The sequence below is a fragment of the Panthera onca genome, chromosome D2, assembly GCF_046562875.1.
Source record: "Panthera onca isolate mPanOnc1 chromosome D2, mPanOnc1 haplotype 2, whole genome shotgun sequence".
In the NCBI taxonomy this organism is placed as follows: domain Eukaryota; kingdom Metazoa; phylum Chordata; class Mammalia; order Carnivora; family Felidae; genus Panthera; species Panthera onca.
The window spans coordinates 79,911,991-79,939,969 of NC_138349.1; the positions used below are offsets into that span (position 1 = coordinate 79,911,991).

Sequence of the window (27,979 nt, forward strand, 5' to 3'; positions counted from 1 at the left end):
AAAATAAAATAAAAAAAAAAAATAAAATGCAGGATATTGAGAGCGGTTTCTCCCCTAATGAATTCTCTGACCTACAGTGTTTCTCATACCTTCATTAGATTCACAGGATAGATGGGATAAAGCATGGCTAGCATACACTATGACAACAGAAAGCTCTAAACATGTAATGGCTGAAAAAAAAAATTATTTCTCGTCTATGACAAGACTTACGAAGTGATGTTAGTGAAGGCAAAACTCTGCCCAGGACCCTGGTTTCTCCCAACTTAAGAATCTGTAATCTCTAATGACTAGCTTCCACATTGTCCTGAGGATATCTCCATTACCCCCGATAAGGAAAGAAAAACGAAAGTAGGAAAAATTCCAAATGAGGTCTTTTACAGGCTTGGAATTTGTGCCCATATTGTGAGTCACAGGTCATATGGCCTCATGTGTATGGAAGACAGGCTAGCAAATCTGGACTAGTTGTGTAACCATAAAGAAAGAGAAATGGGTATTGGGAAAAACATAGCACATTTCTGCTACAGGGTTCCTACCCTACATGAATTCCTTGATGATTTGTAAGGGCTGATTTCCGCCCAAAAGCTTTTCCACATTCACAACATTTATAAGGTTTCTCTCCTGAGTGAGTTCTCAGATGGGTAGTGAGGGTAGATTTATGACGGAAACTCTTCCCACATTCATTACATTCATAGGGCTTTTCCCCTGTGTGAGTCCTCTGATGATTAATAAGAGTCGACTTTGTAAGAAAAGATTTCTCACATTCAATACACTGAAAGGGTTTCTCTCCTGTGTGAGTTCTCCGATGTACATTAAAAGCTGAGAGATGACGGTAAGTTTTGCCACACACATTACAATGAAAGGGTCTATCTCCTGTGTGAGTTCTCTGATGTTGAGTGAGGGCTGACCTCTGGCAGAAAGTTCTCCTACACTCCTTGCATTCATAGGGTTTTTCTCCCGTGTGAGTTCTCTCATGTCGAGTGAGGGATGACTTCTCATAAAAAGATTTCTCACATTCGTTACATTTATAAGGTTTCTCTCCTGTGTGAATTCTCTGATGTGCGTTGACATCGGACTGTCGATAGAAAGTTTTCCCACATTCTTTACACTGAAAGGGCTTCTCTCCCGTGTGAGTTCTCTGATGTACATTAACTTCTGACTGCCGATAGAAAGTTTTACCACATTCATTACATTGAAAGCGCTTCTCTCCTGTGTGAGTTCTCTGATGCACGTTAACGTCTGCCTGCCGATAGAAAGTTTTACCACACTGATTACATTGAAAGGGTTTCTCTCCTGTGTGAATTCTCTGATGTGCATTAACGTCCGACTGCCGGTAGAAAGTTTTTCCACATTCATTACATCGAAAGCGTTTCTCTCCTGTGTGAGTTCTCTGATGAACATTAACGTCTGCCTGCCTATGGAAAGATTTACCACATTTGTTACACTGAAAGGGTTTCTCTCCTGTGTGAGTTCTCTGATGTGCATGCACGTCTGATTGCCAATAGAAAGTTTTACCACACTGATTACACTGAAAGCGTTTCTCTCCTGTGTGAATTCGCTGATGTGCATTAACATCTGACTGCCGATAGAAAGTTTTACCACACTTGTTACAGAGAAAGGGTTTCTCTCCTGTGTGAGTTCTCTGATGTAGCTTAATGTCTGATTGCCAATGGAAAGTTTTACCACATTCATTACACTGAAAGCGTTTCTCCCCTGTGTGAATCCTCTGATGTATCTTTATGTCTGACTGCTGACAGAAAGTTTTCCTGTCTTCGTTACACTGAAAGCGTTTCTCTGCTGTATGAGTTCTCTGATGTTGAGTGAAGGTGGATTTCTCACAGAAAGTTTTCCCACTTTCATTACATTCGTGGGGCTTCCCCCTTGTATATGTTCTCTCATGTCGAATGAGGGATGACTTCTTGTAAAAGGACTTCCCACATTCACTACATTTATAAAGTTTCTCCCCTGTATGTGTCCTCCCATGGTCTGTGAGAACTGATTTGTGACTGGTCTTCCTACGTAAATTAAGTTGATAGCGTTTCTCTCCTGTGTGTGTTCTCTGATGCACTGTGAGATTTGACTTGTAGTTGAATGTTTGCCCACATTCATTACATTTGAATAGACACTCACCTCTCTGGCTTTTCTGAACTTGAGTGAAGTGTGACATCTTACTGAAATTATTTTCCATTTGATTGCTTTTGGATTGTTTTATTTCTGTGTAGACCGCATGATATTTCAACAGAGATGATATCTCACAGGTTTCCCCATGTTCCTTATATTCACAGAGTTTCTCTCCTATGTCATTTTGCCTGTGTGGAATTATTATGGTCTCTTCTCCTAAGGGTTTTCCACCATCATTATATTTTAAAGTCTCCTCTGAAGTCTGAGTATTTAGGTGCTGAATAATACCATTCTTATGACCAAAGGTTTTCTCATCCTGATTATTTTCACAAGAAATCTCTTGAGCATGAGGTTTTTCCTGCTTAATATCAAGTAATTTCTCATACACATTTAAAATGCCATATTTTTTTCTTGAAGAATTTCTATTACTACCAATTGATATTAAAATATTTTTCAAACTCACTCCATGTAAGTCGTATTTACAGGACATTTTTCTCGAAGGAACAAAGTTTGCACTCGTATTAGATGGTTGTCTTAAAGCATGAACTTTTTCTGAGGCCAGTGTTTTGTTCTTAAATGCAACTTGTGGCAAATATTTGTCTTGGTTTTCCTGGATTCTCTCTGTTAGGTAATGAGCTTTGTTGTCTTCTAGAAATGAAAATATTGAACAGACCATAAGATTTCACAGTCTAATGGAACTGGACTAAGATACAAATGTCCTATTATATACTTGACTTTTGGTTTTGGTAGTCTCTTAGGATCAAAGTGCCTTGTTTCCCATCTAGTTCAAGAAAACGTAAGTGGAAAAAGGGAGAAAAGCTATTAACACAAGGACATGTAATTATTTAGCCCTTTATAAATAAAACATTTAAAACAGAAATGAAGATATAAATGCAATTAGCAGTGTACAGAGGATGGAAGATTCTATAGGAGTGACAGATTCAGTAGGAGAAAAGTCACAGAAAATAAGATGGGTCCAACCGAGCTAATAAAAAGTAATTGGAGTGACAAGAAAAACCAGTAGACAAAGGTGTTCAGAGGGAAAACATGAGACATTAAGGAGAGAGACTACAGAGTAGACCTCATACTCTCAAACCTATATTGTTCTAGTAACATCTAAACAAGTTTTCATTCTTCCAGCTGAAGTTTCCTCCTATGCATTAATAGCAAGGTAAATTGCTGAATGAGCCAACTGGCTGATGTTTAAGTAGAGTCACTGAATTGCATTATAACTCCCCTCCCAACTATGATTCACAGGAATACCAACAACCAACAGAAAGTATAAAACAATGACAACATTAAGTAATCTTGTGCCAATATAGATCGGATGTATCACCCTGTTTTGGCTCTGATACCTTCATATCGCTCTACTGGAGCTATTCAATAGGTGAACCTACCATGACACGTTTATGTTCACTTGCTTTTGCTTGCAACAACACTGCTTGTGCCAAAATACTAATACTTAATTTTGCTTTACAGTTCACAGCTCACATTTCCACATTTCTATTTATTATCAAAATTTAAGGATCATATTTTTTCAACCAAATCCCAGAAAATGAGTAATGTTTACGTTGATTTACCATTTTAAAAAGTATTGTCCACATTTTCTGCCCAGTGCAACAAAGTCTGCCCCGAGCTGAAAAAAGTGCCACTGGCCTGAAGCATGTACTACATGGAAAACTGTTACAAGTCACTATTCAGACAAACAAAATTTACACCAACTAAATGCGCATCAGATTTTTGTTGTTGTTGTTAATGTTTATTCCTTTTTGAGAGAGCCGGCGTGAGTGGGGGCGTGGCAGAGAGAGGGGGACAGAGGATCCGAAGCAGGCTCTGAGCTGACAGCAGCAGGCCCGATGCATGGCTCGAAGTCATGAACTGTGAGATCATGACCTGAGCCAAAGTTGGAAGCTTAACCAATTGAGCCACCAAGGTGCCCCCTGCATGTCAGATTTTCAAGCTGCCATTCTACAACTCCCCAGTCAATATCCTTTGCTCCAGTTTAGTCAGTTATCTCATTAAAGTACTCATTCATGACTACAAGGTCAAAATGTGTTCCCTCATTCAGAGCCAAGGCTAGGATATAGTCAATTTAGTATCTAGAAAAAAAGACAAAATAGCACTATTTTTCCAAAATTTCAAGAATTCCTTTTCAAATCTTCTTCAAGACTTTCAAAATTTATCCTAAATCTAAAAGTAGTTCCTACGTAGATCAACTGTTTTAACACAACAATACCACTGCTTTGTAACATACTGTATCTCACCTAATATGATACACATATATTTAAGTTATAAACTCAGAATGCATGTTATAACTGATCACATATCTGTGATCAACAAGTCACAATATAGTATTTTACCTTAGTGATTCATCACATAATGGTCCAGTTACAAACTATGGCTTCTTAGATTTGAGGGAATACAACAAATTTTTCTTAAGTAAACACTGAATTTGAAATGTTTCACGTAATTTAATCCTCATTTTTCCATCCAGAGGATGGCAAACTTCCTTAGAAGGCAAAACAGTACACATTTTAGGCTTTGCAGGCCATAGCTGCCTTTCACAACATCGAGTTCTGCTATTAGTACATGAAATCCGCCAAAGATCATATGTAAACAAATGAGTATGGTTGTGTTGCAAAAAAAACACTTTTATTTACAATAACATGTGGTAGGTCTGCAGACCATAGTTTATAACCACTGCTCATAACAAGTGCTGTTAACTCTCTGATTTCCTTTGAACCTGAGTAATTTTAAATTAATAACTTCAACAAGCTGTGCGTATCAGTATTACCTGGAGAATTTTTTCAAACACAAATGTTTCGACACTATGCCTTTTTATACCCGATGAATCAGAACTATAGGTTCATGCAAGTAATCAGAATGAGTTCCCTCACAATGTTTTCAGAATATGAAATTTTTCTTCAACTTGATTCCAATCAACACGTGCTTATCAAATGTCTATTTCAGGTTATATACCAAAGTAAGAAAGAGTACCATGATTGCCATTTTCTGTAATATCATTCATCAGGTGTGAAAAAAGATAGATACAATAAGGAAACATCATGATTTTGCTTTTGTTTCTTGTGAAAGACCCACTGCATGCTGGACACTCTGAGAAAGAAGAGATTACATTGGCTCAAACATTCAAGGTCTGTTTCTTGGAAGCAGATACACTTAACCTATACTATTATAGGTTATTATACTGTTATAGGTTATTTTTATATTATAACCTACACTATAATATTATATTATTCAACATAATAACAATAAAAATGTTTTATTTATATACTAAACACTGTTCTGAGGACTTTTCATTCATTAGCTCATTTAGTATTCAGTCAGAGAAAGCACACAATGAAGAAAGGTGTGAATGATTAGAGTATGTTTAAGTGATATTTGATGAGGGGATCAAATGGTGTTTAGCATGAGTGTAAGCAAGATAAAAATAAGATTGCAGCAGCCAAATAAGGCCATAATGGAGTATGGCAAGTGTGGCCATAATGCATAATCCAAAAGGCAAGTTAATTTAAATTTCATTAAATAAATAATAGGGGTAACACAGATTTACTTTGTCTTTTTTACTACTGAAAGAAAAGACGTTCTAAGGCAAACAAAACCACCACCATCAACAACAAAAAAACCTCTCACCAACTACAATTAGGAACTAGAATAAAGCAAAGTATGAGGGAATGTAGTTCTACCTGATATTGATGTAAAGTAAGAACATGAGAAATATTAGAAGTTTACAAGGAAGAAATACAAATGCAAAAGAAAAAGAGTTAGTTTGTCTTCTGAGCTTCATAATTTTGTTACTGATTTCTGGTTTTATCAGACTACAACTAGGGAACGTCCTATTTCTACTTTGTAGGATTTACTGAGGGTTTCATTTTAGCAATGTTCTTCGGGCACATAATCGGTCTTTGTCCCATTGTTTTTAGGTACAAAGATATAATCTTGTAAAATAACAACGGCTGTGCTTTTGTTACAGTAGTTAATCTAATACAAGCTTGTAATCCCATTAATTTATTGCCTATTTATTTAAATAGTATCAAGTACTACATGTAGCAGTGAAAATATTATTTCCTCCCTTCTCCTCAAGAACCAAATTTTAGATTTTATTACCTTTCTAAGTTTTAGCTTTGTGCTATTAAGCACACACAAAAAACCCTTTATCACTTGACTCGTCTGCATAAATGATACCCTTGGACCCCGAGCTTTGAATAATCAGAAAACCAGCATACAGTCATTCTCAGGCATTACCCTTTTTGCTTTCAATTTTATCATATACATATCCTTTCTCTACTTGAAAAGTAGGTGCCACTAAGAGATTCTTAGAAAACATTTGAAATGTCCAACTCCTAAACTGACCACTTAGATTGTAATCTCTCCTGGCTTCCTCACTAACCTTCCTGGTACTCACTAACTCACCTGGGTAGTTCTGGTACAGAAATTCTTCCTTTACTATCCATGGCTCTTCCCCTTCCTCCAATCTGAAGATCACCTCTGGCTTGTTAATGAGAAACCCTGTAAAAGGAAAAATGACACAGAATTTGGGCAAAGCTGCATGGGTACAGCAATTCTAAAGGAGGGAGGAGGTATACTTTCAGGAGGTGGACCATGATGAGGCTCATTTAAACCTTTCATGGGATGTGAAAATACAAATATTCTTCCTCGTGCTCAAAAGAGATTAACCACCTCAGACTCCTGAAGCAAAAGTCTCAACAATATTAACCACAAAAGACCAAACGTTTTGGTATCTAAGAAATAAAACGCATGCTACACAAAGTTCGACATGCAAATTGCTTACCCACTGAGACAAAGTTGTGGTAGTTCTCCAGCATCACGTCCCTGTACAGGGTCCTCTGAGCAGGGTTCAGGCACTGCCACTCCTCCCAGGAGAAGTCCACAGTCACATCCCCGAATGACAGTGACCCCTGAAACAGCACATTTTTGCTCAGTCTGAAGCGGTCAGAATTGGAGTGGCACAGGAAAGAAACATGGGAACTAATTCTTGTCAGGTTCATTGTTGAGTATCTGTTACAATATGCCTACTGTGTACATTACTTTGGGTTAGGTTTTGTACAAGAAAGAAAAATGAAACAACATCATGCTTGTTTTACTTTATTAATACCCTATGCCTTGAAAGGTTCTGGGTGTCATAAATACTAAAAAAAATAAAACACTGTTCTTTTTCCCTAGAAAGTTAAATATTATACAAACATGACATACTCCAAAACTGAAAATAAGGTTATTACTAGAATGTATTAGAATATGTAAAAAGTATACTGGAGTCAAAAATTTAACTATTTTGTGTCACAGCTTATGCTTAATTAAAGAGTTAGAGACGTAGGGCTTGAAACATGATGGATAAATGTTCTTTATGATTACGAAGCAACACAGTATACATAAAATACTGAAAGCATTAAAAACATGGGTTGACTTCAGCTTCTACCCCAGGATATATAAACCAAGTAAGAAAACCACTCATTCCTACGATGAAAATGAGCTAGACTAACTTCAAATTCACAACTTTTTTCCCCCCTAACTTACAGGAGAGCCAAGGTCACAAAGTACCCAAGTGTCCCAAATCTAGGAAGAGACAAAATGTATGTTTTTGCCTGAGGTGTACCACAGGTAAGAACTCAACCAGAATAGGGGTCACATTTATTAATGAAGACTGAGTGTGAACTGACACGACAGTGTGAAACCCCTTCAGACCACAGACGTTGAGACTTGCCCCTTCTTACCAGCTTTGTCTCTGCGAACCCCACTGGGCACTTACACTACTCCTGGGGGAAGGGCAGGATTATGCACTGAGTCTCCAAGTACAGCTGGGGGTGGGGGTGGGGCAAGAGAACCAAGAAGGCCACGGCCACAAGGTCAGACCTAACACCGAGGCTGTATTGGAGAAGGAGGACACATTCTGTCAACGACTTCTCACCACCAAGCTAACAAGCATGGCGTAACAAGTATCAATAGAATATTGCTGATAGATGGACAGGAGATAAATAAATACATGGAACGAGACTGTCTCTGAGACAGAAAGCAAAGAGAACCCTTAAAACTCAGAAATGAACAGACATAGCTGTAAAGAAACCCATACCCTAAAACACAAGGTGTCTCTATAGAAACTTGAAGCCTGTGATGCATTGTGAGTAATAGCAGAAACAGTAACCCTCACATGCTGCCCAACTCCTAACAGTTAAACAAACCCCTGGGCTAAAGGCCTAGCAGGAAAGTCATGCCCAGATTCCAGGAATCTAGTTACCTCAGTTTAGAGACTGACCCAAGATATACGCATTTCAAAACATATTTACAAAGCATATGAAAAGAAACTACCAAGATACTACTAAGATACAAAACAACCGTCAGAACCAGAATCACATATACAGAGATGTTGAAACTACCTAACAAGATTTTACTTATAACTAATATGTTTCAGACTCTAATAGAAAAGATTATATGCAAAATCAAATGGATAATTTCAGCACAGAGAACTAAATGGAAATCTAGAAATAAAAATATAGTAACAGACGAAAAATAAGCTTCAACAGGCTGAACAGCCGTTAACACCAGTAAGGAAAGAATAAACGAATTTGAAAATGGGTCAATAGAAATTATCCAACTAAAACTGAAAGAGAAGAAAAAAATTAAAAACAGAAAACAAAACATTAGATAGCTGTGAAATATAATAACATGTTCTGACATATGCATAATTGGGACCTGGGGGGTGGGGTCAAGAATGGAACAGAAAAACACTTTAAGAAATAGTGTCTTAAAGTTTATTTATTTTGAAAGAGACAGAAACAGCATGAGTGGGGGAAGAGCAGAGAGAAGGGGAGAGAGAATCCCAAGGAAGCCCTGCACCATCAGCATGGAGCCCAATGGGGCTCGAACTCACGGAACTGTGAGATCATGACCTGAGCAAAATCAAGAGCTGAACACTTAATCGACTGAGACACCCAGGCAACCCCAAGAAATAGTGTTTTAAAATTTCTCCCAATTAATGACAGAAAACAAACTTAAGATCCAAGGAGCTCAACAATACCAAGTAGCATAAATGCCTCCCAAAAGCGTAACAATGCACAACATATTAAAACTGCTAAAGAGAGAGAGAAGAATGAGAATCCTAAGTGCAGCCAGCGAACAAAGAAACATTACAGACAAGGAATAAAGACAATTTCACCAGGAGCCATAAAAACTAGAACACAACAAAGTGACATGCCTAATGTGTTAGAAGAAAACCACTGTTATTATAATCCCACCATAAAAGCAGTCATTTGAAAAGCACCTGGGGGTATACATGAAAATTTATTGACTAATTTTAGGATGTGTGCAGGAAGGATGGGGATCTGCAGAAGCTTTTTCCAAAAACGAGGAAGCTAGAAGGCACTATTTTTCTTTGCCCTCCCAGAGCCTGGCCAGACATTTATACAAGCCAGTACAAACACTCTGCATCTACGTTTCTACCACAATGTACCCCACCCAGTGCTCCTCTAAAGACCTACTCCATCAACCCACCCAGGAGGGTGCTTCTCCAAAACCGCTCCCAGCCCACCCACCTGGCAGGCAGCCCCGGTGAGGAAAGTGCCTCAAGCCCTGGGGAGGTGGGGAGCTAACCGCACACACCAACGCACCTACAGCTCAAGCAGCCGAGACTCTCAGTTGGCCGTGCAGGGAGCTGTGATCACTGCACCCAAGCTGTCCCAGCAGCTAAATGCAGACAATCAAAAAACGAATAAACATTAAAAATAAAATTTGAGGGGTGCCTGGGTGGCTCAGTCGGTTGAGCGACCAACTTCAGCTCAGGTCATTATCTCGCAGTCTGTGAGTTCGAGCCCTGCGTCGGGCTCTGTGCTGACGGCTCAGAGCCTGGAGCCTATTTCAGATTCTGTGTCTCCCTCTCTCTGACCCTCCCCTGTTCATGCTCTGTCTCTCCCTGTCTCAAAAATAAATGAAACGTTAAAAAAAAATTTTTTTTTTTAAATAAAATTTGAAAGAACAAGACAAAACAACAGAAAAAGAGCTAACTGAAACAAACATAAGCCAATGTGCCACATATGGGTCAAGGTAATGGTCATAAAGATACCAAACTTGAGAGAAGAGTGAATGAAGTAACCTAAACTTCAACAATGAAATATAAAATATGAAAAGGAACTACTCAGAGCTGAATAGAATAACTGAAATTTAAAATACATTAGAATACTTCTTCAACAATAGATTAGAGGACGTAGAAGAATGGATCAGCAATCCTGAAGACAGTAACAGAAGCAACCAAGCCAAACAGCAAAAATAAAAAAGTGTAAGAAAAAATTGAAGGTAAGTTGAAAGAGCTCTGTGACATCATCAAGCCAAGTAACATTTATACTATAGAAGTACCCAAAAAAAGAGAGAGACAAGGAAGCAGAAAAATTATTTGAAGAAATAATAGTTGAAAACCTCTGTAATCTGGAGAAGGAAAAAGACACCTAGGTCCAGGATGCAGAGAGCCCCAAACAAGATGAAGTCAAGGAGGCCCACACTGAGACACATAATTGACACAAATCAGATAAAAGATAGTCTTTTTTTAATTTTTTTTTACTGTTTATTTTTTATTTTTGAGACAGAGACAGAGCATGAACAGGGGAGGGGCAGAGAGAGAGAGGATACACAGATTCTGAAATGGGCTCCAGGCTCTGAGCTGTCAGAACACAGCCCGACATGGGGCTCGAACCCACGAACTGTGAGATCATGACCTGAGCCGAAGTCGGACGCTTAACCGACTGAGCCACCCGGGCGCCCCTAGATAGTCTTAAAAGCAGCAAGAGGAAAGCAGTTACACATAACAAAAACCCCATAAGGCTATCACTGATTTTTCAGCAGAAACTTTACAGGCCAGAAGAGACTGGTATGATGTAGTCAAAGTGCTGTAAAGAAAAAAACCTACAAAAAAGAATATTCTACCCAGAAACACTATCACTTAGAATTGAAGAGATAAAGAGTTTTCAAAAGAAAACAAAGTTAAGAGTTCATCACCACTAAACCAGCTTCAAAAGAAATTTTAAAGGAACTCTTTTAAGTGGAGACAAAAGGTCACAAGTAGAAATAGGAAAGAAAAATATTTCACTAGTAAAAGCAAACATATGTAAAGGTAGTAGATTAGTTACTTATAAAGTCACTATGGAAGTTAAAATGCAAAAATAGCAAAATCAATTATATCTACAAAAATTACTCAAGTGATACACAAAATAAAAAGGTATGTGACATCACATACGTAAAACACAGAAGAGGGAGAAAAAATTTAGTGCTTTTATAATATGTTCAAATTTAAGCGACCTTCAACATAATATAGAGTACCATACACATAGGATATTGTACCTGAACCCCATGGTAAACACAAACTGAAAACATTTAACAGATGCACAAAAAACTTAGAGAAAGGAATCCACGCAAAACACTAAAGAAAACCATCAAACCACAGAGAAAGAGAGCAGGAGAAGAAAGGAACAGAAAACAACTACGAAACAACCAGAAAACAATTAACAAAACAGCAGTAAGTACATACCTATCAACAATTACTTTAAGTGTAAATGAACTAAATGTTCCAATAAAAAGACATAGGGTCACTTAATGGATAAAAAAAACGAGACCCAACTATATGCTCCCTACAAAAGACTCACTTCAGAACTAAAGAAACAAAGATACTGAAGGTGAAGGAATGGAAAAAATACTTTAAGCAAATGAAATAATAATTCTAAAAGCACCAGGGATTATCAAAATCAAACAAAATACACTTTAAAACAAGGACGGTAACAAAAAACAAAAACAGTCATTACACAATAACAAAGGGATGTGGATCAAACCCAACAAAAGGATATAACAATTGAAAAAATATATTCACCCAATGTAAAGAGGATCCAAACACATAAGGGAAATATTACCATATGAAAAGAGTAACTGACACTAATACTATGGTAGGAGACTACAACAACTCGGTTACATCAATGCATAGATCGCTAGAACATAAAATCAATATGGGAACAGTGGCTTTGAATGACACATTAGACCAGATGGACACAACAGCATCTACAGAACATTCTACCCACAAATTGCAGAACACACATTCTTTTCAAGTGCACATGGAACATTCTCCAGGACAGATCACATGCTGGACCACAAAGCCAAGTCTCAACAATTTAAAGATGAATGAAATCATATCAAGTATCTCTTCCAACCAAAAAAGGATAAAACTAGAGATCAGTTACAAGAAAAAAACTAGAAGAAACACAAATATGTAAAATCTAAATGTAAGTCTAAATAACATATTACCAAACAACCAATGGGTCAATGAAGAAATCAAAGACAAAATCAAGAAATATCTGGACAGAAATGAAAACACAACAGTCCTAAATCTTTGAGGCACAGCAAAAGCAATACTAAGAGCAATTTATAGTAATAAAGACCTATCTCAAAAATCAAGAAGTAACTCAAATAAATGATCCAACATCTAAAGGAACTAGAAAAAGAAAAACAAACAAACCCAAAAGTTAGCACAAAAGAAGGAAATAATAGAGATCAGAGCAGAAATAAATGAAATAAAGACTAAAAAGAAACAAAAAGAAAATATCAATGAGGCTAAGAGCTGGTCCTCTGAAAAAATAAGCAAAATCGATAAACCTTTAGCCAGACTAATCAAGAAAAAAACGTGAAAAGACTCCAACATATAAAATCAGAAATGAAGCTAAGTTAAAAATGACACATTAGTACAAAGGATTATATTACTATAAAAGTTACACTGGACAACCTAGAAAAAATGGACAATCTAGAAAAAAATGAATAAATTCCTAGAACATACAATCTTCCGAGACATAATCAGGAAGAAATAGAAAAACCTGGTAAAAAAATTACTAGAAATGAAACTGAACTGGAAGTCAAAAAACTCCCAACAGAGGCACCTGGGTGGCTCAGTCAGTTAAGCATCCGACTCTTGATTCTGGTCAGGTCATGATTTCATAGTTCATAGAATCAGGCCTCGCAATAGGGTCAGCACTGACACCATGGAATCTGCTTGGGATGCTCTCTCTTTCTGCCCCTCCCTGGCTCATGCAAGCTCTCTGTCAAAAATAAATTAAAAAAAAAAAACAAACTCCCAACAAACACAAGTCCAGGACCAGGACCAGATGGCTTCACAGATGAATTCTACCAAGGATTTAAAGACTTAATACTTATCCTTCTCAAACTATTCCAAAATACAGAAGAGGAAGGAATGCTTCCTAATTTACTCTCTGAAGCCAGCATTAGTCTGATAGAAAAACCAGACAAAGACACACACAAAAAGAAATCCTCAGCAAAATACTAGTAAACTTAATCCAACAATATATTCAAAAAATCATTCACCACAATCAAGTGGGATTTCTTCCAGGGATGGAAGGATGGTTCAATATACACAAATCAATCAGTGTCATAGTCAGTGGTGAAAATCTGAAAGCTGTTGCCCTGAGATCAGGAACAAGACAAGAATGTCCACTCTCATCAATTTATTCAACATAGTACTGGCATTCTTAACCATAGCAATCAGACAAGTAAAAGAAATAAAAGGCATTTGAATTGGTAAGGTAGAAATAAAACTGTCAGTACTTGCAAATGATATAATACTACATATAGAAAAAGCTAAAAACCCCAGCAAAAAACTATTAGGTCTAATAAATGAATTCAGTAAAGTTGCAGGATACAAAATCAATCACATAAATCTGTTGCGTTAATAACAAAACAGAAAACGGGGCGCCTGGGTGGCTCAATCGGTTGAGCATCCGACTTCGGCTCAGGTCATGATCTCACAGCTTGTAAGTTCGAGCCCCAAGTCGGGCTCTGTGCTGACAGCTCAGAGCCTGGAGCCTGCTTCAGATTCTGTGTCTCCCTTGCTCTCTCTCTTCCCCTCCCCCTCTCATGCTCTGTCTCTCTCTCAAAAATAAACATTAAAAAAAATTAAAATAAAATGTCCATACTATGCAATGCAATGTACAGATCTGCAATCCCTATCAAAATACCAATACTGTTTTTCACAAAACTAGAACAAAAAATCCTAAAATTTGTATGGAACCATGAAAGATATCAAATAGCCAAAGCAATGTCATGAAAGAACAATGCTGGAGGTATCACAATCCTAAATTTCCAGAAATACTACAAAGACAGAGTAATCAAAACAGTATGATACTGTTGCAAAAATACATACGTAGGTCAATGGAACAGAACTGTGAGTCCAGAGATAAACCTATATGTGTATGTGCATGTCTGTGTGTGTGTACGTGTACACACACACACACACACACACACACACACTACCACTTCATCTATGACAATGGAGGCAAAAATATAAAATGGTGAAGACATCTGCTTCAATAAATGCTGCCAGGAAAACTGGACAGCTACACACAAAAGAAAGAAACTGGACCACTACAGACAAAAATAATCTCAAAATAGATTAAAGACCCAAATGTAAAACTTGAAACCATAAAACTCTGAAAAGAAAATACAGACAGTAATATCTTGGATATCGACTTTAGCAATACTTTCTGGATCAATCTCCTTATGCAAAGGAAATAAAAGCAAAAATAAACAGAAATACATCAAACTGAAAAGCGTTTGCACAGTGAAGGAAACCAACAACAAGATAAAAAGGCAGCCAAATAAAAGGGAGAAAATATTTGCAAATGACAAGTCTGATAAGGGGTTAATATCCAAAATATATAAAGCATTCTTAAAAACATTAAAAAACCCTAAATAATCCAAGCAAAAAGTGGGCAGAATGGTGGGAAAGTAAAGCGTTGCCGCCACTGTTTTTCATACTATGCACAGCAATCTACAAGTTCCTCAAATAATTAAACATAGAAAGACTATACAACCCGGTAATTCTACTACTGGGTATCCCCCCAAAGAAAACAAACATACTACTTCAAGAAGATATGTGCACTCCCGTATTTATTTACAATTGCCAGGATATGGAAGCAACAATAGTGTCCACTGATGAATGAATGGATAAAGATGTAGTATATATACACAATGGAATATTACTCAGCCACAAAAAAGAATCAGAGCTTGCATATTTGTGGTAACATGGTTGAACCTAGAGAGTATTATACTAAGTGAAATCAGACAGGGAAAGACAAATACCATATAATTTCATTTATATTTCACTTACATGTAGAATCTAAAAAAACGAGCAAACAACAGAAAAAAAAAAGACTCCTAACAACAACAAAAAAGAGAGAAACAGACCCATAAACATGGAAAACAAACTGGTGGTTGCACAGGGGCTGTAGGTTGCTAAACTGTCTAAAGGAAAAATAGTAGAATTGTACTATGTGTACATAGCATAGGTTAAAGTAAAAAATAAAATATGTTAAAGTAAAGTAAAAAATAACACAAAGGGCAGGAAGGAAGAACTGGGAAATATACTGTTGTCTGGTCATTATACTATATCCATCATGTGGTTTAATATTTGGTTTAAATCAATAAATCTGATTAAAAATGTGTGTTATAAGTCCTTGGCTATTTAAAAAAAAATTTTTTTTAATGTTTATTTATTTTTTTTTTCAACTTTTTTTTTTTTTTATTTATTTTTGGGACAGAGAGAGACAGAGCATGAGCGGGGGAGGGGCAGAGAGAGAGGGAGACACAGAATCCGAAGCAGGCTCCGAGCCATCAGCCCAGAGCCCGACGCGGGGATCGAACTCACGGACCGCGAGATCGTGACCTGGCTGAAGTCGGACGCTTAACCGACTGCGCCACCCAGGCGCCCCTAATGTTTATTTTTGAGAGAGAGAGTGAGGGGCGGAGAGGGGTAGAGAGAGAAGGAGACAGAATCTGAAGCAGACTCCAGGCTCTGAGCTGTCAGCACAGAGCCCGATGCGGGGCTCAAACTCAAGGTGAGATCATGACCTGAGCCAAAGTCAGACACTCAACCAAATGAGCCACCCAGGCACCCAAGTCCTTGGCTATTTTAAAACTTAAAAAAAGAGGTATAAATAATAAGTTAATAGCAAGGATAAAATGGAATAATAGAAAACACTCAACTAAAATCCAAGAAAAGAAAAAGACAAAGATAAAGAACAAATAGAAAAATAGCTAGCAAAATGGAAGATTTTAACCTACCATGTCAATAATCAATTTTTAAATGTGGATATTCTGATCATACCAGATAAAGAGATTGTCAGATTGGATTTTAAAAAAAGTAGGACAAATTATATACTGTCTAGAAGAAACTCAACTTTACCCATAAAAATACATACATTAAAGATAAATGGATGGGGCGCCTGGGTGGCTCAGTCGGTTGGGTGTCCGACTTCGGCTCAGGTCATGTTCTCACGGTTCGTGGTTTGAGCCCCACATTGGGCTCTGTGTTGACAGCTCAGAGCTGGGAGCCTCCTTCCAATTCTGTGTCTCCCTCTCTCTGGCCCTACCCCACTCACGCTCTGTCTTATTCTCTCTCTCAAAAATAAATAAACATTAAAAAAATTTAAAAAAAAAAGATAAATGGAGAAATACAACACAAACAATAATCCAAAGAAAGCTGGAGTAGCTATGTTAACATCACACAAAATAGACTATGTGAGATATTATCAAAGATAGGTAGGCACATTACTTTAATGATAAAGGGTCAATTTTCCCAGACAAAATCAAATATATATCACCTATCAAAGGATCTTCAAAATATGAGGTAAACACTGATAAGACTGAAAGGAGAAACAGAGTAATATAGTCGGAGACTTCAATATTTCTCTCAGTAATTAACAGAAGTAAAGAGGTAATTGGAAAGACTACAGAAGACCTAAACAACACCATCACTTAACTAAACCTAAGTGACATTTACCAAACATGCCACCCCACAACTGTAGAATATACTTTATTTTTAAGTGCAAATGGGATAGTCATCAAAATAGACTGTATTCTGGGCCATAAAACAAATCTCGATGAAATTACAAGGAAGGAAATCATACATATTATGTTTGTTGGCCAAACTAGAAATCCGTAACAGAAAAATCTCTGGATATCTCCAATTACTTGGGAATTAAATAACACAATTCTACATAACCCCAGGGTTGAACAGAAGTTTCAAAGGAAATAGAAAATATTTTACGTGGAATCAAGGTGAAAACACAACTTACAAAAACCTGTGAGATGCAACTAAAGTAGTGCTTAGATGGAAATTTACAATATTAAATGCTTTATTGGAAAAGAAGAAATGTTGCCAAGCAATAAGATCACATTCACTGGTGAATTTTCACCAGAACAAATTCAGGCAGGTGGTGGGAAAGAACCAAAATTGCACGCAATGGGTTAAAATGGAAACATGAGGTGCAGAAATATTTTCCAGGGAATATAATTTGAACTTCCTGCTGAAAACTGGCACATGAAATTCTAAACAAAAACCAAAACCATTCTCATGAAGAGTTACAGTAAATTATTTCTATTGCCCTTCATCACTTCTCAAGATACTAGAAGGTTTTATCCCAGATTTGAGTGGACCATGAACAGCTCATTGTTTAGATCGGAGTAGTATGATCTCTTGATAATCTAAACCAGTTATGCTTTGGCAATATGTCCTCTCTTTCTACCATGTTCTCAGACTTCAGTTTCAGGACAGTCTTTATGACCCATTGAGAATCATTATGGTTTATTCTTATTTTCATTGCACTTCCTGTAAGAATGTTTGCTACTTCCTATAGTAATGGTTGCTACTGCTATCCAAGACAAATGTAGAGCTCAGCATAGAAACTTCAAGCACTTGAAGGTTACTGCTACACAGTGCCCTTAGCTCTGCTACTAATCTGCTACTCCATATTTCCTCCTAAGTTGACATGTACCTATTTCTACATTTACATCTTAATGGTTATACCTTATTCAGAAGATCTAATGTAAACAAAGTAGGAAATAATAATAAAAAACAACTCACCCGGGATTTGTCCATTTTCTGCCGTTCTTACAAAAGCATAGAGTCCTGTGCAGATACAACTGAGAAGTAACAAAACAGAGATGAGTCATAAATGACTCCCCTACATCTTGCCTCCCCTACAGCTCCTGGATTTACCTGCCTACAAATACTCTGTACACCAGTGGGTAAAATGCCTTCCTATGGGACACTGTCCTATTGGCTCCTGAAAAGAGACGGCCACATAGAGGTAGTGCCAACAGAGGAAAATATCTAATAACAGGCTCTCAAAAAAATAAATAAATTTTTTTTTTAAAAAAGCTCTGATTTTTTTGCCAATTTTGGAGGCATAAATACTCCTGCCATGGCCAATTTCAAACTACCCACATGATGTCACTGCATAAAGTTGGGAAGAAATATAGTATTTTTACCATACTGATAGATAAATAGCCTAGAGAACTGAGATATGAGTAAAAGGAAGGAAATTAATTAGGAAGTGAGAGTTTTGAAACTGATCACAGCCATGAGGCTCTTAAGCAGATAAGACTACTAAATGTAGTACAGCATCCTAGAAAGGAACACAGAACAAAGAACATTACAGAAAAACTGAGAAAATATGAGAAAATACAGACTTCATTGGCTTATTAATTGGGACAAATGTACCACACTTACGTAAGATGTTAAAAATAGGGAAAATTAACATGGGATATATAGAAATTGCTGCTGGGTGAACTGGGGAGATCCTGGGCCATGGAACCTTGACCCCAGAGCCCTCCCAAAGATGTCGCCGAAGGTTCTTGGTGTCATCACAAGAAAGAACTCAAGGACAGACACAACACAGTGGGAAAGTTTATTAAAGTGAAAGTGCGTGCGAGAGAGAGTGAGTGAGAGAGAGAGAGAGAGAGAGAGAGAGAGAGAGAGAGTGTGTGTGTGTGTGTGTGTGTGTGTGTGTGTGTGTGAGCTGTGGCGGACGAGGCTTCCCTATCTAAATATTCATCCTATTCCTAAACAGAGGAACCCATTTACCCTTGCTTGGGGAATCAGGTTTTGGAAGTCACTCCCCAAGGCCCTCTTTGTGCAACAACTCCACCTGATGTAGTTTCTATCTGGGACACACCAAGGAGCAAACTCTTGTTACTTGGGTTACAAATCTGGCAATGCAGATGGGACTGTTGTCCTTCTGAGGTCCTGCCGTCTGCTTACCTGGTTCCCCACCGATGGAGCAGTTGGCAGCGGTTCATCCGGGCTCACGCATCCACCCTGGGGACTGGGAGAGGAATTCTTGGAGGGGACTCTCCCTTTGTGCGGTCTGTGCCTCTGGACTGATGCTGCTGACCCCTTGAAGAACTGTGGCTGCCCTGAGCCTCTTGCTCTGAAATCTCTCCACAGAGGTAGGTAGGTGGTATGGATCCTATGGTGTGACTAGAAGAGTATCTTCTTTGAGTTGTCTCACAAAGCCTGGCAGGCCGGCAGTCAGTTAAGAACAGGGCCTCTCCAGTAAACACTCTGGAGGACTGAACACTCAATTAGAGTCGGGTGCAGACATCCCTGAGTGGCACAGGACAAGACCTGGCCACTCAGAGGCTGAGTGCCTCAGCCTGGCAAACGAGAAAGTGGCCCATCTGAGACTAATCTAGAATCAGTCATGGTAAAGGATATCTCCATCTTACCCGTTTGACCCGTTTGATCTGTCTGTTGGGGACACCTGTACTGCTCTGTTTTTCCTCTTAAAAAGGGAAGTGTGCCTTGAGTTATTGAATCTAAACCAGGTTCTCCCTGAGTCACTCTGCCAATAAATCCTTTGGGACCACCTGGACACTGAGGGGATGGAAGAGGCAGCCTGTGCCCCAGCCGCTACTCTGTAAGGCACAACTACCCACACGCACTCAGACGCCTTAGCATTAACTTTCTCTCCTTCTGAGCCTGGTTTTAAGTCAACCGAGTCTCATACATATTGTGGGTGAGGTTGCCTGGCATTTGTGTCACCACTAACCATTATAAATTACTTTGTGGAGGGTAAGAGGAAACCCTAAGAAAGAATCCCAGAATATGGGAGGGATGAATTCTATTCTGAAGGAGAGGCCGTTGGGCTATAACCTCCAGAAATGGAAAGCATTTATTCAAATACCCTCCCTTAACCTGAAAACATAGGACTTTCTTCTGAGCTTATTCTGTAAAAGAGAGAAAATGGGAAGAGATTTCATATGGTCAGTGTTTTATGGCATTGTATCAAAATGTGGGGTTGCAAAGGAAGTCTAAGATTTGGAAAATGACGGTTGAACCTAAAACCCTAAAAATGCTTCCTATATTCTCTGATGGAGAAGACCTGCTCCAGAAAACCTAAAGTCAGGGAATCTTTGCCCAGATTGCCATCTCCTCCAAGTCGTTAGATCGTAATCAGCCTCTGCCTTATTCCTCTGGTACTCAGGCCTTGGCTCCCCCAGTTTTATAAGCACCAGCCCTTAAACCTTGACTAACCTCCTCAAACTTTCCCCTGTCTCCTGTATCCCTTTATCCTCCTTTGCCAGATAGCACTACCAGATTAGGGATCAATTTTAAGCCAGGGATGGGATGTTCCCATTGAGACAGACAGAGACCAATGGAGTCTGAAAGAGACAGGAGTCTCTATAATGTTCACATCCCATTTTTTACCTCAGACCTGTATAACCGGAAGGCACACACTAAAGGGCTATGGGCTGACCTGATTAATTTACAAATTTAATGCAGGATGTCTTTTCTACCAACAATCCAATGTAGGCAGATATTCAAGCTTTGCTAACCACTGTCTTAACGAGAGAAATTTGCTTTGTTAGCATAAGCCAGACAAGAAGCTGATAATCAGCCAGGATCAAATCCTCGAAGACCGAACGAGGCAGCAGTGGTAAGAGCTGACCCTGAGTGGGATCCCCACTCCCATGATGGGAGACAAAGTTTAGGGCATATCAGGGCTTTTCTTAAAAGCTGTGGAGGAGTGCTGGTGCATAGGGGCACAGGTACCCCAATGTTTATAGCAGCACTTTCAACAATAGCCAAATTATGGAAAGACCGTAAATGTCCATCAACTAATGAATGGTTAAAGAAGATGTGGTTTATATATACAATGGAATACTACTTGGCAATGAGGAAGAATAAAATCATGCCATTTGCAGCAACGTGGATGGAACTGGAGGATATTATGCTAAGTGAAATAAGTCAGTCAGAGAAAGACAGATATTCTATGTTTTCACTTATATGTGGATCTTGAGACACTTAACAGAAGACCATGGGAGAAGGGAAGGGACAAAAAAAAGAAAGAAAGAAAAAAAAAGTTACAAGCAGAGAGGGAGGGAGGCAGGCAAACCATAAGAGACTCTTAAATACTGAGAACAAACAGGGTTGATGGGGGCTGGGGGAGAAGGGAAAGTGGGTAACGGGCATTGAGGAGGGCACTTGTTGGGATGAGCACTGGGTGTTGTATGTAAGCCAATTTGACAATAAATTATATTTATAAAAAGCTATGAAGGAGATAAGCATATCTCGTATAAATTGGTCCCTTAAATTTAAGGGAGATTCAACACGGGACAGATGAGAATCCATTAGCCTTTACGGAAAGGCTGCAAAATTGCTCAAGATGAAATACAAACTGGGACCCCGAGACTCAGCATAGTTTATATGGTCCTTAATAACCTAGTTCATACCTCAACCTGTTCCAGACATTCAAAGGAAAGTCCAGAATTTGGCAGTGAGTCTCAAAACTAACCCCTCAGCTTCTAGAACTAGCTTTCAAGGTGTTCAATAGAAAGAATGTGATGGAAGACGTTAAGACCAGAAAATGAGAAAGCAAGGTCTCCTTTGATGGTAGCTCTCCAGCCCACAGAAGAGAAGGAAAGACACCCCGAGGGTGAGTGCTCCCAGCCCCCTCCGCGGACCAAGAGACCAGAAACAAAGTTGGGGTCCAATCAATGTGCACACTGTAAGCAGGAAGGGTACTGGAAACAGGATTGCTCAGACTGCTCTTGGAAAGAAAGGAAGAAGCACAAAGCTGAATCAGTTCACTTGTCCCTCACTGAAGGTATGAGAGGGCCATGGGGCTCCCCAGCTGGTCTTGGACCATTAGATCCTCATCTCCTACGAGGAGTCCCAGGTGACCTTACCAATAGGAGGAGAGCTAGTTGAATTTTTACCTGATTCCAGAGCTTTCTCTGTACTGAACACCCAGAAGGGTAGCCTTTCTAACAAAAACTGTAATATAAAAGGAGTCTCGGGAAAAGAAGATACCAAAGTTTTTAGAGGCTTTGACTTGTGAAATAAGATAAAACATGTTAAAACGCTGTTTTCTATCTGTGCCAGAATGTCCCATTCTTCTTTTAGGATGAGATATTTTAGCCAAAACAGGGGTCACTCTAAGTTCAGGACAGGGCAAATTACAAATTCAACTCCCTAGATACCAAGGAACCGAATTCATGGCATTATTACAACATATACCAGTATTTAAAAGAGAGGAAATCCCCACCCCCACCCCCACCCCCCCCCGCCAAAAAAAACCTTAAGCCAAGTCAACTGGAAAAGTCTGGGTGTAAGGGCAGGTGGGGGCATGCCATTAATGCCCCATCTGTAAAAGTAAAATTGAGACAGCTAGATTGCTGGCCCCAGGTAAGGCAATACCCTTTAAAACCAGATGTTATACAAGGGATCTTCTTAACACAGGGGTTGATTAGGCCATGTAGATCCCTAGGTAACACCCCAATTTTACCTATTAAAAAGCCAGAAGTAGGGAATACAGATTTATTCAAGACCTCAGAGCTGTCAATGAAGCTGTTTGAGACATACATCCTATAGTACCCAATCCCTATACTCTACTGACCAACTTACTGAGTAACGGCAAATATTACACTGTGTCAGGTCTAAAGGGTGCCTTTTTCTGCATCCCACTAGATTCTAAATTCCAAGAACTATTTGCTTTTGAGTGGGAAGATCCTGGCTCCCATCAAACACAACAGTACTGCTGAACTGTTCCCCCACCATCTTTGGGAAAATTCTGGGACGAGATTTAAGAGAGTTAAATTTAGAAAAACAGCACTGTATTATAATATGTAGATGATATTTCAATAACTAGTCCCACCCAGAAAGTTTCTGACAAAAACAGTTGATCCATGTTAAATTTCCTGGCAGACATGGTATATGGTCTCAAAGGAAAAGGCCCAAAATTCTAAGGAACCTGTAAAGTACTTGGGGTTATTTCAAGACGACAGCGAAGCCTCCTCCAAGAGAGAAAAACGGTAGTATGTCAGGTAGCCCCGCCAAAAACCCGCAAACAACTGCATAAGTCTTTGGGAATGGCTGGCTTTTGCCGTGTTTGGAGTCCTGCTTTGGGGATGACTGCAAAACCTCTTAGTAATAAGCTTTGGGGATCTGAAACAGATTCATCTGCATGCGATAAGTCCTGGGGCCAAGACTTCAATAAACTTAAAGCCCTGCTTAGGAAGGCTCCAGCCTTCACACTGCCAGATCTTAAGCCGTTTGATTTGCATGTTAATGAGAGGCAACCAATAACTGTAGGGATATTAAAACAAATGCTGGGCCTGTAAAAAGAGCAGTGGCATATTTTTCTAAGCAATTGGACATGATGGCCAAGGGTTGGCCCCCTTGCCTAAGAGCTGTAGCAGTGTATCTTGATAAAAAAAGAAAAACTACGTGCCAACCTATGGCTGTTTGGACCCCACACCAGGTTTCCACTTTACTGGAAAGCAAGGGATATACCAGTGGCTGTCCCAAAACAGAATGCTATGGTATCAGGCCATGCTGAGAGATGCCCCCCAGACACAACTGAGGCCATGTCACACCTTAAATCCAGCCACCCTACTCCCTGATGATGATTATCCATGATTGTCCATAAGTGTTTGATCAAGTTTACTCTAGCCACAAAGATCTCAAGAGTGAACCTGTCTATCCAGTGCAGAAGAAATCAGTTTTACACAAAATGGACTAGGAAGGCAGGATATGCAGTAGTACCCTTAAACCCTCCTAGAGAAGCTAAAGGCCTGGGCCCAGGCACCTCAGCCCAAACGGCAGCAGCAGTAACCGCACTAACCAGAGCATTCCAGTTGGGTAAAGACAAGGTGTTAACCATTTGCACTGATTCTAAATATGCCTTCTCTATAATGCATGTCCATGGAGCCACATGCAGGGAAAGAGGACTACAGCAACCATAGAGAAATTCAATATGGCAAGGAAATGCACAGGCGGCTCGAAGCTGTACAGAAGCCTAAAGAAGCGGCAGTGGTTCATTGTAGAACCCATCCAGAGGGAAATTCAGAGATAACAGAGGGAAATAATTTGGCTGATGCAGCCGCAAAAAGGGTTGCCAAGTAGGGAGATGTTGCAGCTAGCTCTAATTCTGTCTCTATCACTAAATAAGTTTTCTCCACCTACCCCCAGGAGATAGAGGAGGCTTAAAATTGGGCTACCAATGGTCTCTTAATCAGAGGGTGGATGATAAATAACAATGGAAGAATCTGGGTACCCAAGCTGACTGCCTGGGGCCTCCCTAAGAGTGCACACGACTCAACCTATTATGGTAAAGGAGCTTTATACCTGTGGTTAATAAAGATCATGAGCATCCTGAAGGTGAAAGAGATTATTGAGAAAATAACAAACCAATGTGCCTATTGCTGGACAAAATGTACAAACCAGACCTTAGGTACTCCCTCTGGTTAGAGCAACTCAAATCTGGGGGACAATGCCAGGGGAGGCGTGGCAAGCAGACTTCACTGTAATGCCAATGGCCCCTGGAGGGATTAAATGCCTTCTGGAATTTATAGATACATTTACTGGATGGACTGACGCCTTTTCCTGTAGGAAAGAAAAAGCTAATGAAATAAGAAAGGCCGTAATAAGAGATAATTCCTTGATTTGGATTGCCACGGTCAATCCGAAGTAATAACGGGTCAACGTTTACATCAATAATTATTTCTGAGATAGCCAAGACCTTAAATATCAAGTGGAGGTGACAATGTGCTTGGAGACTTGAGTCTTCTAGGAAGACAGAATGTGCTGACAGAACCCCGAAAAACACCCTGGCAAAGTTATGCCAGGAAACACAGGAAAACTGGCTAAAGATACTACCAAAAGCTCTCACCAGAATGAGAGCTGCCCCAAAGGGCAAACTAAAGCTCAACCCATTTGAAATGACTTACAAGAGGCCCTTCCCAAAAGGTTCTGATTTTTTTTTTTTACCTCCAGACCCAGAGGTTTCTGTAGACACTAAGCGTATACTTAATCCCCGACAGGTGATGGACATGCTCAACAAATACGGGAATTTCGGCCTCCCTCTAGCCAAGGAGATCAAGCTTTACCCTGGGGACTGGGTGTACCTCAAACTTGGAAAAGTGGGTCACCTCAGAATCACCTATACCCTATATGGACAGGGCCCCACCCAGTACTAGGAACCACACACCCCTCCTTAAAATTAGAGGGAGTCGTACCTTAGATCCACCATGGTAAAGAAGGCGTCTGCACCAGAGACCCAGAAGGAGATGCCACCAGTGCCAGATGACAACAGATACTCCAGTGAACCACTCACGGGCCTGAGACTTCTGTTCCAGAGACACAAGATAAGTGCAGCCTCAAAGAATAAGAGTTCTCCAGGCATCTGGGTGGCTGAGTCGGTTAAGCGACCAACTTCAGCTCAGGTTGTGCTCTCATAGTTTGAGAGTTTGAGAGTTTTGAGCTCGGGTGAACTCCAGCCCACTTCAGGCTCCACGCTGACAGTGCAGAGCCCGCATGGGATTCTCTCTCCCTCCCTCTTTCCTTCTCTCTACCCCTCGCTCACTTGCTCTCTAAAATAAATAAACTTAAAAAAGAAAAGAAAAAGGCTTCCCAACTCTAAATAATTCTTTTTTCTTCAGCCTGTATTGTTTGCTGTCACGTCCCATAATAGACCATCATTATCTCCGTGATTATTAATGATCTAGCCCAATCTACTTTGTTCTGATTTTTATAACGAATACCTTCTTAATATTAGTTCTTGTCACCAATATGCTAGAGATGTCAAAAGCCATAAACACAGAGAAGCATCCCTGGGAGCGAAATTCTCTAGTAAATATAAGAAGGATCAGGGGCGCCTGGGTGGCGCAGTCGGTTAAGCGTCCGACTTCAGCCAGGTCACGATCTCGTGGTCCGTGAGTTCGAGCCCCGCGTCAGGCTCTGGGCTGATGGCTCGGAGCCTGGAGCCTGTTTCCGATTCTGTGTCTCCCTCTCTCTCTGCCCCTCCCCCATTCATGCTCTGTCTCTCTCTGTCCCAAAAATAAATAAAAAACGTTGAAAAAAAAATATATAAGAAGGATCATAGCAAACGGAAACAAACTAAAGAACCGTATGGCCTGTGTTCCACCCGATAAAAAATGACTGCTCTTACTGCTGTTTGGACCTTGCACAGTTAACTGGCTGGTACAATTCAAATGCAAATTCAGGAAGGCCAAAAATTACAGATGGTCATAACACAAATATATGAGTAGTTGGAGGTTAAACCTGGTGATCCACAGACATATCTAAAATGAGCTAAGGGAAAATTCTACTCCACTAACAATCCTAATGACCAAGCCCATGTCCACCAGGAAACAACTACAGAAGATGGGCCTTTGCCCTGTGCCCCTCAAGAATGAAGAGGGGGGAAAAAAAAAAAAAAAAAAAAAAACAACTAGAGGAGGGATTTGTCACCTGCTAGACCCTAACACCTAACCTTTACTGTTTACCAGCTTGTACTCACCAATCTCTGTCCCACATTTTTCCTTAAGCTCTTTCCGGCCTCTCTAAACGCAGGAAAATGGAAATTGGAATCACCTGTCAAGGGATAGCGAATGCCCCAATACCAACTGCCCCAACACCGCCAGGACCACTTTGAGCTTAACCCTGAGCAGGCGGGATCATGGAGTGACCTCTAGAAGGTGGGGCAACCACCATATTATAATACTAACACCTTGGTTCAAATAGGAGTACCATTTACATAACACAGAATGTGTGTGAGTATAGGTAGGTTGCCTTAAGGCGACTGCAGGACCTTACTCCATCTACAATACAATGACAAAGATCCCCTTTCTAAATATTCATCCTAACCCTAAATAAAAGGAACCCGTTCAACCTTACTCAGGGAATCAAGGCTTTGAAAGTTATGCCTCATGAGCTCCTTATCTGCTGCAAATTTTCCTTTGTACAACTCGACCTGGTGTAGTTTGCATCTGTCACTCGCCAAGGAGTGAACTCAGGTTAGTTCGGTTACAGTGGCACCTTACGCAACAGGAAAACAAAGAATTCCTATGCTATGCCCTGCAGTTCCAGGATCTACCCCTTTCTGGGACTGAAACTCTGGGGAGGGATCAAATGTCCCAAGGGTCTCTTCAGGATGCGATTTGTTTCTGGAGACCCAGGTCTTTAACTTCACAAGAACCCACGGGTTCTTTAGAAATTAGGATATAAGATTAGAAGGCAAATTCATATTTGGAACCTTCACCCAGGACCCCAAATCTGCACCTCTTGGGACCTCTTGTCCCCCTAGATACTGGGGCCACTGAGGACAAAAACAAAGGTGATGACGTTCACGGCACTTGTTACAGAGCTGTAAGCCAAGTTCAAAAGTCACGGGGCTCTCCACGCAGGCAGAGCGCAGCCTCACGCATGCGCACGCCCCCCACCCCCGTCCCGCGGACGCTCCGGCAGAACCACCCTCTTAGAGCTGGGGGGGCCATTCGAACTCAAGCCAATGGTGCGAACCTGGACGCCCCTGCCCGCTGTCTGGGGTCCCGCTCCTCCCCACCGCGGGTCAACGCCGCTTCCCACCCGGCCCACGCTCTAACCTCTGCTGTTAAGAAGGTGGGCAACCAGGACCTTGAGAGTTATTGGGAAATCTGGAAACGGAACATAGGGCTTCGCTAAACCTGTAGGCGCAGGAGGGGGCACCAGGAAGATGGCGGAGCT

The 27,979-nt window shown here is 40.0% G+C and overlaps 1 protein-coding gene across 14 annotated transcripts; it reads right to left on the bottom strand.

Moving 5' to 3' along the window:
* Positions 1–28: 28 nt before the first annotated feature.
* LOC144612695 (uncharacterized) lies at positions 29–27,970 on the bottom strand. 14 transcript variants are annotated; one of them, XM_078434148.2, is made up of 8 exons: positions 27,859–27,956; positions 26,775–26,817; positions 25,492–25,602; positions 19,232–20,199; positions 18,053–18,111; positions 6,929–7,055; positions 6,550–6,645; positions 29–2,766 (listed from the first exon to the last, which is right to left on the bottom strand). In XM_078434148.2, the coding sequence occupies exons 5-8, from the start codon at positions 18,065–18,067 to the stop codon at positions 530–532; spliced, it is 2,475 nt and encodes an 824-aa protein (XP_078290274.2). In that variant the 5' UTR covers positions 18,068–18,111; positions 19,232–20,199; positions 25,492–25,602; positions 26,775–26,817; positions 27,859–27,956; the 3' UTR covers positions 29–529. The 14 variants fall into 14 exon arrangements, with proteins under 14 accessions (XP_078290274.2, XP_078290273.2, XP_078290284.2 ...); XM_078434147.2 differs by having other exon boundaries at positions 26,775–26,848; positions 27,859–27,955; XM_078434158.2 differs by lacking the exon at positions 27,859–27,956 and having other exon boundaries at positions 29–1,240; positions 2,582–2,766; positions 26,775–27,672.
* Positions 27,971–27,979: the final 9 nt, after the last annotated feature.

Coding starts and splice junctions, on each gene's coding strand:
- LOC144612695 (XM_078434155.2), bottom strand. Junction 6,646..6,928: donor CCACAACTTTGTCTCAGTGG/GTAAGCAATTTG, acceptor TTCCTTTTACAG/GGTTTCTCATTAACAAGCCA. Junction 2,767..6,549: donor TCTGTACCAGAACTACCCAG/GTGAGTTAGTGA, acceptor TTTCATTTCTAG/AAGACAACAAAGCTCATTAC.